Here is a 12,604-nt window from a genome sequence, read left to right as displayed (position 1 = left end):
AGTTATGGAGGGCTTTCCATCGATGTTAGGATTTGATCTTACAGCAGGTTCTGATGGCACACAAATGTTGACTTCTAGGGGACAAATTATTGTGTTTCCCAGATTGACACCTGAGAATACTTTTTCTTCAGGGTCATTAATCAATGAAATACAAATCTGGCCAAGTATCAAATTTTATTGTGGCAGTACATAGCAAAGGAAATAAAACATATGCCTACCTAAGGATTGGTCAAACCTGTTGAGACAGCATGTTTTATCTGGCAATTTTGTGACTTCAAAATATATTATTCAAGCTTGGTCGGGCACTGTACACATTGTGCCAAGATCTAAGACACCATTTGTTGCATTTAGGAGACCTGGATATCCAAGGGGTTCATGACTTAGACCAGATGCTACAATCAAGGTCATGGAAATGACTTTAAGGTGAAAAATGGTCTAGTTCTCAGTTTGACCATACATTTGAAATCTAGGCAAACTGTCATATCCACAGGTAGCCATACCTGCAACAGCATCAGATATTTTGGAAGAGGTGCCTCTGGGCAGAGCCACAGTCCTCTGTTTCAGAAATCGCAGGAGGATGGGGACAAAAAAATGATAATCTTGTAAGCCAGACCGACCCTGAGTCCAGTTGTGGTTGCACGTTGCGATATAAATGACTCCCTTCACTTCTTTTCTTGAACATTTTTAAAGTGTGTAACATGTTCAGAGGTCCCAGCCTTTGGTATTTAAAAAGATAAAGAACCTTCAGAGGAAACCAAGTATGCATCTAAACCAGCATTGCGCTGAGGTGTGGCGTAACATTTTATTTGTGCTGCATCTCTGCTGCTAATAGCTTAATGAGAGCTTACTGTTGATGTTTTCATAGTAATCATTCTTTTATTTTGTGTTTTCAGGCAGTGAATATAGCAGGGGTAGGTTCATTTAGTGAAGTAGTTGCCTGTATGACCCCACCCTCAGTGCCTGCAGCTGTGACTTGTCTTTGGGGAGTGAAGGAAGATGAAGTGGAAATTATACAGTACTCTCCATCGACATGCCTTGCTATTCAGTGGGAACAACCATGTGATCATGGATCAGAAATTACTGGCTATTGCATAGACTATGGTGAAAAACAGTCCATAATGGTTGGGAAAAATGTATTCTACATTGTGGACAATTTACAGCCAGAGACAACCTACAGGTATGTTAAACAAAGAGTCCGAAATATCCAGACAATTGAAATTGTTTTAATGACTCATAATTGTAGCATGTGTGTATCCTTCAGAGTTAAAGAATAATTAAAGATTTTTCTTGGATGTTGCTTTCTTGTTAGTTACCATCTTGCTATGTTTTTTGATAGCTTTCCTGCCACATTTAATTTATTTAGGGATTTTATAATGTGTACCACCTGTAAACAATTTCTTGGTCTGGAGAGGTAAGGTCAGAGTGGATTTGGCCAATGATTGTGGGGTCACTGGTTGTGCATAGGTTTTTTTGATGGATTGATATATCCATTCCAAATGTCAAGTCAGGTAATGATGGCAATGGCAAGTGCAATCTAGTTGGCAGTCTGCAGCTGGCAAAGCAAATTCCCCAGGATGCAGCGGTGGTAAAACGTTGGGCTAGCCAGGTTAACGGAAGGTATGACGGCTGCACTAGGTAACAATAAGACCTATGTCTTAGACGGGTTTCTGTCATCCATTTTACGATTTTTAAGAGGGTGTTCGCTACATCATAAGGGCTGCTTTTGCTTTTGCATTGTGTTCTTTCATGAGCAGACACAGTTGTTTGTGTTTAGTTAAGTGGCTTCATGAAGCACAAAACCACATTTGAAATTAATCAGAAAATATAAAATAAATATTTATCAAAACGTGTTGGGTGATACAAGTATGACATATTGTGAGGCATTCAGGAGGAACACAATAACTGAAGGTACTCATTTAATTAACTGCGCTATCCCCATCCATTTCTCTGTACAGCGTAATACATTTAATTTCCCAAATGTACACAAAAAAGAACTGCGTTGCACAGTTTACTATGAAGTGTCAAACATAAAACATCACATTTAAGCAAACTGCAAACACAGAGATAGCACACACTGGCACCTACTGTAAAAAAAGAAACTCTCTCTCTCTCTCTCTCTCTCTCTCTCTCTCTCCGTATACATAGGAATACATATACCCACACAATGCCATGTCAAGTGCTTTTGTGGAAATGGTTTACTTTTCTTCTGGAATTGGACAACGCGCAGACTCCTGCAGGAATTACTTGAGGTGGTGGCACATACTGTACAAGCACTCATAATTTTAAAAAAATGCATGTGACCAAACAACAAGTGATTTTTTTTCTGGGAAACAGTGTTTTTTCAGAGAGCAATAAGCCTAGAAACCAGGGGTATCAAGGAGATTGCCCGGGGTAGCATATGGTACCCCTAGCTACCCCCAAATGACATCCAAGGTGAAAGACTCACCATTGGCATGTGGGCCAGGGGCATCGATTTCATTGGATTGAGGACTTTGTTAGAATAGCCCCCATTTATAATGGCGCCAGCAGAGTATCCTGCTATCTAGGGATGAAGATACATGAGGAATACTCCAAGTTTCTCATTCAGGACTTTAACTGATATTAGTATATCAAGGTGACCCAAAAAGTGCCCCTTCACAATCAGAAATCTCTGATTCAAGTCCCTCAGCATTTTTTTGAAAAATGCAATTTTTATTAACATTTTGTAACAAAAAGTTAAGGCACTTCAAAGAAATAAATAGCGTTTACAAAAGCCCAATACTCGTTTTGTCCTTCGTGTTTTTATCCCCCCCCTCATGGCCCCCTCCCATGCATCCCTTACAACCATGTAAAAACCTTCCAGAGACGCTTACATGCTCCTGCTGTCGAAACCCCTCAGGCTATGCACAATATTTTTGAAAAAACGGTAACCACATTTGACCCACTTTGACCATGGACTTGTTAAGAATATGTGTTAAATATTCCATCTCATTGATCATTCTGACCTTCCGTAGCCATTCCCTTTCTGTGAGGGCTTTGTTCCGCTTCCAGAACTGAGCAATACAACTTCTGGCCACCACCAAGAAGGCACTTGTCATGTCGTTTCCTTGCTCCCCTCCTCCTTCCTCCCAGACCCCAAACAGGGGCCCCCAAGGAGATAGGCTGTGAGTGATCCCATCATTCCCCCTGATCCACGAGAGGACCTCTCCCCAGTACATTTGGATGTGGGTACATCCCCACCACATATGGTAATAATCTGCGCTGAGAGTTCAGCACTTCCAACATTTTGGGTCTGTTCCTGGGTACATTTTAACCAGTAGTGCGGGGGGTTTTGCCAACGGTGCAGGATCTTGATTGCCTGCATTCTAAACTGGAGGGAGGACGTGGATTGAGAGACCATCCTACACATGGTGGCCCATAATTCATCAGGTATCTCTTTTTGCAGATCCTTAGCCCACCCCTACCTGGCTTTCGGTTGTGCAGTACTTTATAGATTTTTGCTATACAACCCATTGTGCCCACACCCTGTAGGAGTAGAGACTCGAAAGCCGTAAGGGCCCTTCTTCAGTTGTGTCCCACCGTGAGTCCTTGAGAGCTCCTTTCAATTGCAAATAATGAAACGGGGAGAACTGGCCAATATGGAGGTAGTCCTTCAAGGTTTCCATGGATACAAATTCCCCACCCTCCCACATTTGGTCTGCCATGCTGAGCCCTGCCTCGTACAATACCTGAAACTGCAAGGGGTTTCCTATAAGATTTCTTAGCGGGGCACCCAGATACAGTTGAGGGCGCAGGGACAGGTCGCGATCCACCTCATCTCGCTCCCTTCTTTCCAGATTGGCCCCAGCACCTCCAACATGGGATGTCGGAGGACCCTACTTGGTATATCCCTCTGTGGGACCCACGACCACTCGCCCTGGGTGACCGGGTAAAGGATTGAGTTGTCCATTGCGACCCATTGCTTCTCCGAGCGTAACACCAGGTGGTCTACCAACACGCGCAGCTGGGTTGCCCTGTAGTATGTCCTGAGATCCGGCAGACCCACCCCCCTCCTCCCTTGAGAGAATTAGGTTTCTTTATGCCATCATAGGCCTCTTCCCCGCCCATAGGAATTTCAGGAGCCTGCGTTTGACCAATTCTAGAAAGGGCGCTGGTACAATCACTGGGAGCATTTGGAACAGAAAAAGGAATTTGGGAAGGATTACCATCTTAATACAATTGAGTCTCGCCATTCACGACAGGTTAAGTCTGGCCCACCACTCGATATCACCCTTTATTTTCTCCCACAGTGGTGGGAAGTTCCATCGAATAAGGCACCAAGGTCTCACGGAATCTCCACTCCTTGATAGCGGAACCTATCTACCTGCACTCAGAAACGAAGTCCCTTCATATATTCCCCAATCTGGGATTTCTCGGGCTCCACCGGGTAAGCCACAGATTTGCTAAGGTTCCCCTTGAAGCACGACAGTTGCCCATATATCTCAAGCTTTTCCAGTCGTGGCCAGGAGGGAGGCTTGGGGGCGGGTAATATACAGGAGGGTGTTGTCCGCAAATAGACTTAGTTTATGATCTTTCTCTCCCACTTGCACCCCTCTGATTTGGCTATTGCCCCTGACGTCTCTTGCCGATGGTTCCATGACCAGCGCATAGAGGAGCGGCGTCAGGAGGCACCCCTGTCTGGTTCCTTTTCCTAGCCTGAAGGGTCTCGACTCCTCCCCGTTCACCCCCACTCTTGCCCTGGCAGTGAAGTATAAGGCAGCTATCCAACTCCCCACTTCTCTCCCATTCCCACCAATGCCAGGCCCCTTTTAAGAACGACCAGCTCACGCGGTCAAAAGCATTCTCGGCATCTAGGGATAGTATCAGGGCTCCCTTTTCTTTAATGGTAGGTGAATGTAGCACATGCAGGGTTTTACGCAGGTTGTCCGCCCCCGGCTGATTTCCGGGTGGACCAATCTAGGGAGAACCTTCTCGAGCCTGGTGGCCAGTACCTCGCAAAGAGCTTAGCATCCACATTGAGGAGCGAGATGGGTCTATACGCCTGACAATATGTAGGGTCCTTCCCCGGCTTAGGTATTGCCACTATTCTGGCCTCCACGAAGGAGGGGGCATTTCACCCACCTCGCTGGAGGAGTCGAAAACCCTTGCCAGTGGTGGTGCCAGCACCTCTTGAAATTGCTTGAAGAAATCGGTGGTGAACCCATCCTGCCCCGGGGCTGTACCAGCATTTAATTTCCCTGTGGTGGCCATTACCTCTTTCACAGTGACCTCGGCCTCTAGGACCTCTATTTCTTTGGGGGTGAGCTTGGGGATTGCCAGACGCTCCAGGTATGTCTTAACTGCTCGGTCCCCCGGGGCCTTCCTATATAGCTCCTCGTAGTACTCCGCGAAGCACCCGGGGATCCCATTCTGTGGGCCCACCATGCCACCTTCTTTGTCTCTGATCTTTTCCACCCGTCTGTCCCCTCTATTCCCCTTGACCCCGTTAGCTAGTAGTGACCCCACCTGATCCCCCTTTTTGTAATAGCGCTGCTTTGTATATCTCATTTTCTTTACAACCTCGCCCATAAGTGTGGGATGTAGGGCCTGTCTTTTATCACAAATGTCATGTAACAAGTCTGTCCTGTTCCCCATTCCCCCTTTCAACTGAGCCCTGGGTCTGCAGATTTCTTCCCATAGTTTAGTCTCAATAAGTCCTCTCTCACATTTTTTCCGTCCGGACCCCTGCATTATCAGCAGCGCCCGTATTGCGGCCTTGGCAGCATCCATGACACAATATTGGGGTGGATTCCCCCCCCTGTGTCATTGATCTCAAAGTAGGATCGGATTTTGTTTCCCAACATTCCGTGAACACCAGGTCTCGAAGTAGTACATCATTACAACACCACCCCGGGTTGATCTTTCTTTTGGCTTCAAATCTCCAGAACGCTGTAAGCATTTTGTGGTCTGACCATGTGACCGTTGCTATTTTGGGGGAGGTAATATCCTCTGCTTGTTCCCATGAGATCAACAATAGGCCTATTCTGGTGTACGTAGAGTGGGGGGGGAGGACGTGTAACCTCCTGCCAGAGGGTGGGACACCCTCCACACATCTGCCCAGAAGTGTTCCTCACGGAGGGCAGCAAATTCCCTGTTCGCCTTTCCTATCTGCTTAGTTGCTCCCCCTCTTGCTGACCACCAATCCAACCCGTGATCTGCCACTCGGTTGAAGTCCCCCCCACTAGTACATGCTCCTCCCCATTCACCCAGTGGCACAAAGGCCCTTCTGAGAAACAATGACCTGACCCTCATCAGGTGCGTACACCGTGGCCGAGGGGAACAAGACTCCTTCCACGTGACCCTTGAGCATGAAGCATCTGCCTCCAAAGCCCCTCTTGATTTCATACCCCTTCATGCAGAAGGATCTTGTTAGGACAACCCCCACCCCTTCCTTTTTATGGTCCCTATTGGAGGCCCAAAACATTTGCCCCACCACCTCCTTCCTCAGGGCACGCTCCATGCCTTCTCTGAAATGCATTTCCTGCAGGAACAGGACTGATAACCTGCGGAACAGAATATATTGTAGGTCAAGGATCGTTATTTGGGGAATTCAGTCCCTTGAGGTTGAGGGTCGCAACTTAAAGATCAACCATATCCCTGCCTGGGAAATTCCCCTATACCCAGGGGCATTGCCCTTCCATATATCATAGACGCCCATCATAGACGCCCCTTCCCTATGCATTCCAGCCCCCTTAACCTCCACTCTTCCCTCGTCCCCCCACCGCCCTCCCACGATTCCTTCCATTATCCACAACATCAATCCCAACCCCAAGCAAACAGGAACGGGGCATAAAGCCGAACTAGGTAGAGACACCTGGATATCCCCAGGTCACCAGGATGTGTGGATATTACCGGTTGGCCTGGCCGTCCTTTCCCCACTGAGCATGCCCCTATCTGGCAGGCTACTTTCTCGATTACCTCCTGTCCCTCAACAAATTATTAAAGCAACAGTTCACTTTGGCAGGGGAGAGTGCCGGGTCCTTGGCTTCCTGAAGCGTCTAGAGCTCCCCTCTCTTTTCCTCTCTTCGGGTTGGGCAAATGCACTCTGCACGCTTTCCCTTTCCGGCTGCTCCTCCTCACTCTGTAGTTCTTTTAGAAAATTGTCTGCGTCCTCGCCTTGATGCAGCACATAGTTTTCGCCTTTAAGTTCAAACATGAGGGCAAAGGGAAAGCACCAGCTGTACCTGACTCCCTTATCTTGAAGCCATTTCGTCAGGGGTCCACATTTGCGACATTGTTCAAGGGTGTGGGCCGATAGGTCTTGCAAGATCCTGATCTGCGCTCTTTCCCATTCAATTGTGACTTGCTCCCTTGCTCGTTGTAGGATTTCTTCCTTATCGGTGCCAGCATTGCAAGTACATTTGAGCAATATGCTCTCCTCTTCTTAGGGACTGGACTGCCTTTCAGTTAGGATTGTGATTACTGCAAAACTGCCTAAAGAGGCTTTGCACTACCTGCTTCCTTCCCTTTTCTAGGTTGTGAACCCATTTCGTGCATTAACCCTTTAGGCCCCTTGGTTTTGTATGTATGTATTTTAGTAGGATTGTGTTGGTTTAAAAGTGTTACTGTTAATAACTATTGTGTTGGAACTGAAAGGCCTTGAATAAATGTATTTGTATTTTTAATATATATACACCTGACGGGAGTGATTTGTAAGTGGCCTTTACTCAGTGTGCTCATTGAGGTCTTTCAGTCACCCTCACCTCTCCTGAGACCTAGTCTTGACCGCCGCCAATGCTACCTTGATTGGTCAGGCTTGTCCAGAAGGTTACCCTGTTCCAAGAAACTAGGCTGGCCTTCTGAATCTCTGCCCACCAGGTCAGAGTTCAGAAATCCCTCTTAACACATTGGTGTACAGTGGTGGGATACGACTGAAGGTATCCACTGTTGCACACTAGTGAAGGCATTTCAGATTTTTCCTACCCAGGACACATAGGGACTTTGTAGTGATAACTGTAAAGGCCAAAGACCTTTTCAATATAATGGAAACAAGTACCTTTTATAACCTTTAATGCGTCTAGATCAAAAGATCATGGAATGGCAAGAGTCACAAATCGGTGCCATAACCTCTGATGAGAGTGCAGAAGGAGGTGGAGCAGCTTCCACTGGCAGAACTGAACTGCCCTCATCAATGGTGACCATGAGGATAGGGAGGATGCAATGTCTAATGTTTCCTCTGCAAGTGCTGATGCTGAAGCCATGCTGTAATTCAAGAAGCAAGAGCTGCAGTTTAAGGAGAAGGAGCTTGAATTTCACATGGCTAAGCTGAAAATAGAGCAGGCAGAAAAACAGACGGGCAGGGATCACCAGTTAGAACTTGCCAAGCTTCAAGTTTCGAAAGGACCCCAGGGATCTGGGCAAGGGTCTGGGTTCTCCTCTCATCCAAGGTTTCCTAAAGATCTGCTCATTGTGTATGATGAGAAGAATGACATTATGGACTGGTTGAATGCATTTGAGTATGCATGTGTAAGTTGAAGAGGTTGTAAATGCTGATAAGATTGCATGGTTGCTCAGCAAACTACCCAATTCTGGCTGCAGTGCTATTATGGAAATGTGAAAAGCTGAAAGAGTGACTGGCCACCAGGGGGCGCATAGACAAACATGCTCTCTGCGTGAGCTCCGCTGCTACGGCCCCACAAAGTGGATTGAGCCCCCACTTGTGGACCCCCCACGGATGAAAATAGAGTGACTGCTGTGGGAAGATCCCCCCAACCCTCTCTGTGGGAGAAATCCAGAAGAAAATCAGGCTAGGAATCCCCCCGAAAATAGCATCTAAAACTATGGCCTGCTGGACCCTGAAAAGTGAAACCGAAACTATGCAGGCACACATGTGCTAACGGAGACCGATGGCCCCACAAGAAGCAACACATTGGTGCAGTTATTGGCAGTAGAGGAGCTGGGGAAATCTCCAGCGACCAAGCAGACTGAAGAGGAGGGTGTCTCTTGCCACGAGGCACCCGGTCCTCTGCTGTTTGCGACCTCCGCCTTGCACTGAAGGACCACTGCAAGGCTGGCCTTGGCTGCCCACAGCTCCGCTGAGGCCCGCGGTACGTAACACAGGGCAGGAGAGGTGCAGCAGAAGCGGCTGGAGGGCCCCCCCGCCCGGAGAGGATCAGAGGCTGCAGCCCGCATAAGGCCCCCAGTGCTCCCACGCACTCCCCTACTCCCGCTACAGTTCAAATGATACAGAGCACATCACCGTGGAACACGCCGCGGTCGGACGGCTGAGAACCCAAATCACCATCAGATGGTGAGTCAAACGGACAGAGACTAGCTTGCTATTGAACCCAAACGGCCCCGCTGAGCTTAATGTGCAATTACTCCGAACGCTCCCACTTCATTATTCTTTGATGCGCAGCACATATGGAAGGGTACTTAAACACACCACGGCTGCACTAGGAAGCTATATTTACACAACACCACCTATATGGACAATGAACAGAGTGAGGGGCGAGTGAGGAGACAGTGGCCTCATAAATTCGAACGAAGGTCAGGCCCCTCAAAACCCACTCAGAGGTGAATCATACTGTATTCAACTACAGCTGCCCCCAACCCAATTACATGAAGAGCGGGGAAACCTATGTGCCCTGATATCGCCAGCCCTTGAAGCCCAAGCAGACCTCAGCCAAATCTACTACCAGGTGACTAGAGCACGGAACACCCCCTCACAGCGGGTGAAGTGAAGAGACTGCACAGCGACCCCACCCAGTGGGACCCAATGGACAGAACTAAGACAGGGCCCACCTCAGGGACCAAATCATAATTGCCCCCTATCTTCCCCAGAGTGGACAACAAACTAAAGACACTCAAACTCTGCTATAAACACAACTGGAGTGGACCCGACAAAGCCCCACCATCGCAACCAGATCCTGGAATTATTCTGAAGACATCCCCTTATACGTGTAACCAACTGTCATGATCTCTGCTTCCAAAAGATCAGGACTTGCCCAACTCCCTTGGAAGCAGATCCATAACCCTGGTTCCGAGTGCCAGCCAGTCCCAATTGGGACCTTTTGGACCCTGTCCTGGCGCCAGTGGCACCAGGCTCATAAAAATGCCCAGTCCCAGCGCTGGAAGCGCCGGTCTCATAATGCTTGGGTGGACTTACCTGCAGCAGACCATGCTGCTTACTTACCTGCCAGTTGAGCCCCTGATCCTCTTCTGTTTGGGACTACTTTTCCTGTTGGGTGGGGCAGGAGCCACTCCCTGGGTTCAGAACACTGGAACTCTTCTGGAAAGCAGGAACTCTTTTCTTACCTAGGCGAGGCTGTGGAAGGAGACACCTAAGCACTACAGGAGGCTATTTAAACCACACCCGATGGATGAATCTTGCTTTGCGTTATTCTGCATTCTCTGCAGCAGAACGCTCATCTTGTCTTCAGCTTCTAATCCTGGGCCTAAGGGAACAAAGGCTTATCATCCTAGAATACAGTCTTCAGCAGCACCTGTAAAGACAAAGAAAGAACAGGTTAGCACTACGGTCTTCAGTGGCAGCGCATCTCTTACCTGGTCCATCGGCTGTCACCAACGCCTCGCAAAAGACTTTTAAGACATTTTAAGTGCCCAGAACTTACCGTTCGTGCAGTTAACGACGGACAACAGTCCTCTGAGGTCAAGGTCAAGAGGCCTGCACCCTTATCCAGTGAAGAAACTGGTTACGGCACCCTGCCCCGAGGCAGATGGAGAGCTTGGCGTTCACTTACCTAAGGTGAGGGCGTTAACCTTTGGGGTGCTACAGGAGAAGAGAAAGGGAAAAGGAGAGAGGCACCCAATAACCCCAGTTCATTAATCCCATATTTTCTATCTGCAGACATCTTACTCTTCGAGTGCACCGAGGTCCAGCCCAAAGAGCCAACCGTGTGTTACACATCACCTTTGAAGATACGGCATTCACCCAGTCAAGACCGGCGCCTCTGCGGGAATCAGGTGAGCGTTACACCAACGTGACCCCGCGGTTCATCTCCTCTTGGAGCAAGTGTTAAAGGGGAAGACCTAACTCACCATACAAAAGGCTAAATAAGAAAAGGCTGCGCGGGAATGCTGGACATAACGACAACACACTAAGGAGGCATTAAAGAACTATCCTTGTCACTGTGCATTTGTTCATACAACGGAATACCCACCAAAAACAACACTGTTGTACCTCAGAAAGGGATGGAATTTAGTGCCTAATTCCTCAGAACTCAGGGAGACATGATACTACCCCACCAGACGTACAGTCCCATTCGCCCTTATTGGGAACACCACACAACACCAATGCTATCCCCCAAGGCCACATGAGTGTGAGGCAAAAATTAGCCCCATTCGCTTACATCTCCATATCCACCTGGACTGGCGAACCCAACATGGCAGCCACAGATAGCACAGGGAACGAATTGGCGGCCACAAAAGGAGACATTGCAGCCCTACTGGGAGAAATTAAGAATATGGGGGCCAACATAGGAGGTAAAATAGACAAAATCACACGACGACTAGATAAAATGGAAGAAAGGTGTGATGGAGTAGAGAACAACCAAGCATCCATAGATACTCTGGAGGCACAGCTCGATCAGAGGATAACAGAAATGGAACAACGAGAAGAAGACTTCAAGCTCAAGATGGACTACTTGGAAAACCAAGAAAGACGGAACAACCTACACATTTTTGGGATACCGGAACGAGAAGGAGAAACTGAAAGCGATTTTAGGAAAACACTTCATGACATTATTAAGCTCCTGGTCGCGGACAATGCAATAGATGAACCAAAAATAGAATGGATCCACAGGGCCGGAGGCCCCCGGGCGCACCAAGATCAGTCCTCGCCCGATTCCATCGCTTTCAAGACAAGGCCAGGGCGCTCAAAAAATCTATAGCGGCAGCGAGCCAATCACTTTAGGAGGTGCTCAAATCTCAATACACCAAGACCTATCCTCCATGACACTGGCTCTTAGGCGGATGTGCGGACCTCTCACAAAATGACTGAAAGAAAAGAACATTCGATACAGGTGGGGCAACCCCTTCTCACTCTCCTTTTGAATATGAGGGCACCAAGATAAGATTGAGATCGGAAAAAGAAATCAAGACATGCATCTCTGAGCTAATCGGGCCCCGGGAAGAAGAAAGCAATTGGGAAGATCGAGGATGAGCATTCAGGGCCCCAGGAGAAAGCGTGTGAAAGGCTCAAGAAAGTACCAGAGGGATAATGTTTCCCCAGAGGGGGACAACTGAACATTCACGAACTTGGTAAGATGGAACCTATTCCATTGTATAGAATGTGACCTAACTTGGTAGCCATGTTAAGAACTACAATATGGTCACGACGCAAACACTAGGGGGAACACAAGAAGGGCTCAATTGAGATTAAGGTATCACATTAGGTCAAGGGCTGTGAAGTAACAGCCCCCACAGGTGGTTCGATGCAGGACCAGTGCTATCAGCCGGGTTCGATTGAACGCCACCAACTGGGGAAGGGAGGGGGGAGGGCAGACAAAGGGATGGGGTTGAAGCAGCATCTTTAGCGGTTCAAAACACTCAAAATAGTGTGAAATTCAATGGGCAAACAAACTACTGGTCATGGATCACAAGCTATCTCCCTATAAGAACAATC

General features: G+C 47.9%; 1 protein-coding gene across 5 annotated transcripts in view; it reads left to right on the top strand.

Moving 5' to 3' along the window:
* The window catches only part of FNDC3A (fibronectin type III domain containing 3A), a 3,436,199-nt gene that overhangs the window by 2,866,820 nt on the left and 556,775 nt on the right, over positions 1 to 12,604 (top strand). For all 5 annotated transcript variants that reach the window (XM_069639023.1, XM_069639022.1, XM_069639027.1 and 2 more), the window contains one exon: positions 894 to 1,177. In XM_069639023.1, coding sequence (XP_069495124.1) covers positions 894 to 1,177 — 284 coding nt within the window. The remainder of the gene's footprint in view (positions 1 to 893; positions 1,178 to 12,604) is intronic.

This window comes from Ambystoma mexicanum, chromosome 7q (genome assembly GCF_040938575.1).
Source record: "Ambystoma mexicanum isolate Mex_15411 chromosome 7q, UKY_AmexF1_1, whole genome shotgun sequence".
In the NCBI taxonomy this organism is placed as follows: domain Eukaryota; kingdom Metazoa; phylum Chordata; class Amphibia; order Caudata; family Ambystomatidae; genus Ambystoma; species Ambystoma mexicanum.
The sequence above is the reverse complement of the archived record's forward strand: the minus strand, read 5'-3'. Positions and strand labels throughout refer to the sequence as shown.